The sequence below is a fragment of the Apaloderma vittatum genome, unplaced genomic scaffold (genome assembly GCF_000703405.1).
Source record: "Apaloderma vittatum isolate BGI_N311 unplaced genomic scaffold, ASM70340v1 scaffold42380, whole genome shotgun sequence".
In the NCBI taxonomy this organism is placed as follows: Eukaryota; Metazoa; Chordata; class Aves; order Trogoniformes; family Trogonidae; genus Apaloderma; species Apaloderma vittatum.
Genome location: NW_009695798.1, coordinates 4360 through 7940, shown reverse-complemented (window position 1 = coordinate 7940; position 3581 = coordinate 4360). Strand labels below are relative to the sequence as shown.

At 42.6% G+C, this 3581-nt stretch overlaps 1 protein-coding gene across 1 annotated transcript; it reads left to right on the top strand.

Annotated features, from left to right (window-relative positions):
* Nucleotides 1-1157: 1157 nt before the first annotated feature.
* On the top strand, nucleotides 1158-3303 carry LOC104268813 (ferritin light chain-like; the record flags this gene model as incomplete). Its single annotated transcript, XM_009872429.1, has 2 exons — nucleotides 1158-1304; nucleotides 2611-3303. Coding segments are annotated over 2 exons (651 nt in total), but the record flags the coding sequence as incomplete, so codon positions are not given.
* Between the last annotated feature and the right edge of the window lie 278 nt (nucleotides 3304-3581).

Genomic DNA, 3581 nt, shown 5'->3' with positions numbered 1-3581 from the left:
ATGAATGTCCTTAATAAAACATTCCAGCATGCACTTTCTCTTGAATGGTTTATGGTCACACACGTGTATGTGCGTTACAGGTTTGGGGCATCCCAGATGGCCATAAAAACAGAAAAAAAAACCACCATAAGCTTGCATTGTGTATCTGACTTTTCTATGTGGGGTTGGTTTTTTTCCCTAATTGGAGCAACATAGATGAAACACAAGCATTGCATATTTAAGCAGGCTAATAGATGAAAGCAGGGAAAACAATAAGAAGCAGACATGGTTATGAAATGCACATTCTTGGCATATTCCCAGCTGCTGCCTCATTCTCCTCAATGTGGGAGCTGTGCAGAGCCAGCGTTGAGACAAGTGTAACCTGTTGGCTCTCCCTCACTACCTGTCTCTAACACATTCTCTTTATGGGGCAGCAAGACCATGGATACAATTCTTCTAATGTAAGAGCTGACAGTTCTGCTAACGTAGTTAAATACCGCAGTGGCTACTTTCCCATGCAGAACAGAACGAGGCCTGCGGTGGGTTTAGGGTTGTAATACTTCTGAAGTATTCCTAGACACGAGCTGTGTGAGTACAAATATTAAAGGTGTGCATGGTGTAGTTCAGTAGCAACATTCTTTATTTTGGAATATATTCATTATCCATAATGAAGCTGATAAACAGATGCAAAGTTGCGCTTGTTTTCTTTTTGGTATTTGCCTCGTCTTCCTCATACCCTTGAAAACTCACTTTTCACTGGAATGATGACCCAAAGGGATAAAGCTATGTTCCCAGTGCTCGGACTATTTTGAAAAACAAAACCCAGAAACCCAAACAAACCCCCTCCCCACAAAACACAACAGCAAAACATTCACACCCCTCAACCACTCCTAAGTATTCAGAGGATCTCTGACTGCTACTGAGAGAGAACATCAGTACTACGGTTAATCTGACCAGCATTAAAGGACAGAAGGAGTTCTAGTATAAGTATAGAAATATTTCATGTAAGACCATAGCTACTTACTTTGTTTATTGCAGCAATTTGCATTAAGGTCTTCAGAGTGATTGTCCTGGTAGAAGAGCTTCCACCAGAAGGGTCTCCCACGTTCTGATAAAGCCACGTTCTGCTGCAAGTCCTGTCTCCGGCAAATCTTAACACTTCTGTTCTGTGTTCTTAGGGTGAATATTTTGATCAGTCACATGTGGCTCTACCAAATGTTTCAAAATTCTTCTTGCATCAAGCTCTGGAAGAAAGAAAAGCTGCAGAGGCTTTAATGAAGTATCAGCAAGAAAGAGGAGGCCATTACTGTTCTAAAACCATCCAGGTGGGTAGTAGACAACAAGCTTTTAAGCAGTTGCAACGTGCAGTAATCACTCTAACTTCCTGAATTATGTTGTTGGTACTTCAGATCTCTGCATTTGCCCACTATTGGACTTCCAAATATAACTTCCCCATCACATTAGTGTACATAGTTTTGTTCTTGATTATGATCCCCAGAAATTGTCATACAGTCCTAACTCTGTATTTTCTAAAACTCTGGTTTTCTAGCCCAAAAGAATATGAACAATGATCCACTTCTTCTTTCTGTCTGCTGGTGACTGCTGTTTCCAGTGTGCTGTAACGGGTTATGAGACTCCTTAAAACTGTGCTGAAGCAGCCTGCTTGTCTCCTTCACGCTGAAACTAAATGGAAGCCTAGAAGCCATTAGCACCTAAGTAAGGTGATAAGGAAAGAGGTAGAGGAAACATCCACCTTGAGGCAGTAGTGGATCTGTTGGAGGGCAGGTCAAAATAGGATTTGAGTGAGAGATCTGACTCAGGCTTGTACAAGTACAAAGGAATAAAACCCCCCACTTCATTTATTAAAGACTGAGGGGCTGATTTTTCTCTACCCTATTAATACTTGGTAAATAGCTAACACAAAATGTTCTTCTTTGGCCTATCATAGCAGTTGTTAAGCTGTAGAAGGTAAAATAAATAGGCCATCCTGGAAAACTTTCTAAATATTCAGTTTCAATCAAGGAAGACCTTGTAGTGGCCATCCTATATATAAAGGGGGCTACAGGAAAGCTGGGGAGAGACTCTTTATCAGGGAGTGTGGTGATAGGATGAGGAGTAACAGTTTCAAACTGAAAGAGTAGATTTACATTAGGTATGAGGAAAAATAATTTACTCTGAGGGCGGTGAGACACTGGCACAGGTTGCCCAGAGAAGCTGTGGAAGCCCCTCCCTGGAAGTGTCCAAGGCCAGGTTGGACAGGGCTTGGAGGAACCTGGTCTAGTGGGAGGGATCCCTGCTCATGACAGGGAGTTGGAACTAGGTGTTCTTTAAGGTCCCTTCTAACCCAAATGCTCTGATTCTGTGTTAGGGTTTGCAGGTGTAAGAATGCTCCTCAGGCATAGCTACTGCTATTTAATTCTCTGTTCCTTGAAAAAGTGCTTGCGTTCTGCCACTCCTGTATATTTACAGTCATCCAACTCTGCAAAAAAACAACAGATGCTCCGAACTTGGAGGAGTTGGTGCAAAATTGTAGCACATCTGTTTAGAGTGCCAGGTGTGTTGCAGGAAACCATCAATGAATACGGAAAGATGAGCTGTTCTGAATAAAATCAATTCTGTCTTTGTTTTTAGAAACCAAACTGTGACTATGCAGTCGGTCTGGTGAAAGCCCTGGAAGTAGCGATGGTACAGTGGAAAACTATGATACGGTATTTTGAAGAGCTTCATGCCCTGAGTATTGAAAATGCAGACCCTCATAGTGCAAATACTATCAAGAAACAATTTATCGAGCCCAAAATCCGGAAGATCAAGCTGATGGGAGATCTGCTGACCAACGCTCGCAGGCTTGACTGTTCCCAAGATGGCAGAAATAGTCTTGGGGATTACTTCATGGACCGGCTGCAGAAAGAGTTCAGAACAGGCATAGAGCCAGAGTCTAGCCAGCACTGCAGCCCCTGCCCGCCACTCCAGCAGTGCGCAGGAGCTGCAGAGGGTCTGAAGCGACCCCAGAGAGAATCTTCCCAGCACAGGAACGGCATAGGGCCAATATATGCAACCATACACTGCACTACCATGCTGCCACAGGGCAACGATGGGACAGGAGCAAAGGTGAAGCAGGGCAGGGAAGGCCTCTAACACCCTGGCTGCTGCAGCTAGAGGGCTGCTCCCGAGGCAGACCCGTACAGGGGTGGACCTGAGACCAGAACTCAGGAGACATGATGCTGTATCGCTCCTCCTGCTTTATACCCTTTGTCCCCTCATCCTCTGTTGAGTCACAGCTCAATCTAGTCCATACCGTTATTTTGTTTAGATGACAGCAAGGTTCCCTAGCTTGTTGGGATTAGTTGTGCTTACATCTATGCAATTCTTCCTAGAAGCCAAAAGCTTTAAGCCTCTCTTCTGTCTTAAATGATTAACAGGTTTAGTTGGTGCAAATTATTTTTAACAATATATATAACTTTTATTAAAAACAAACACAACTTTAGTAAATGGAAACTTCTATGTGGCAAAAAATATAAAGATTTAGTTTTATATTATTGAATATTTTATACTGCTAAGATATTTTACATTAGTAACTAGTATACTAACATAATGGATTTTTT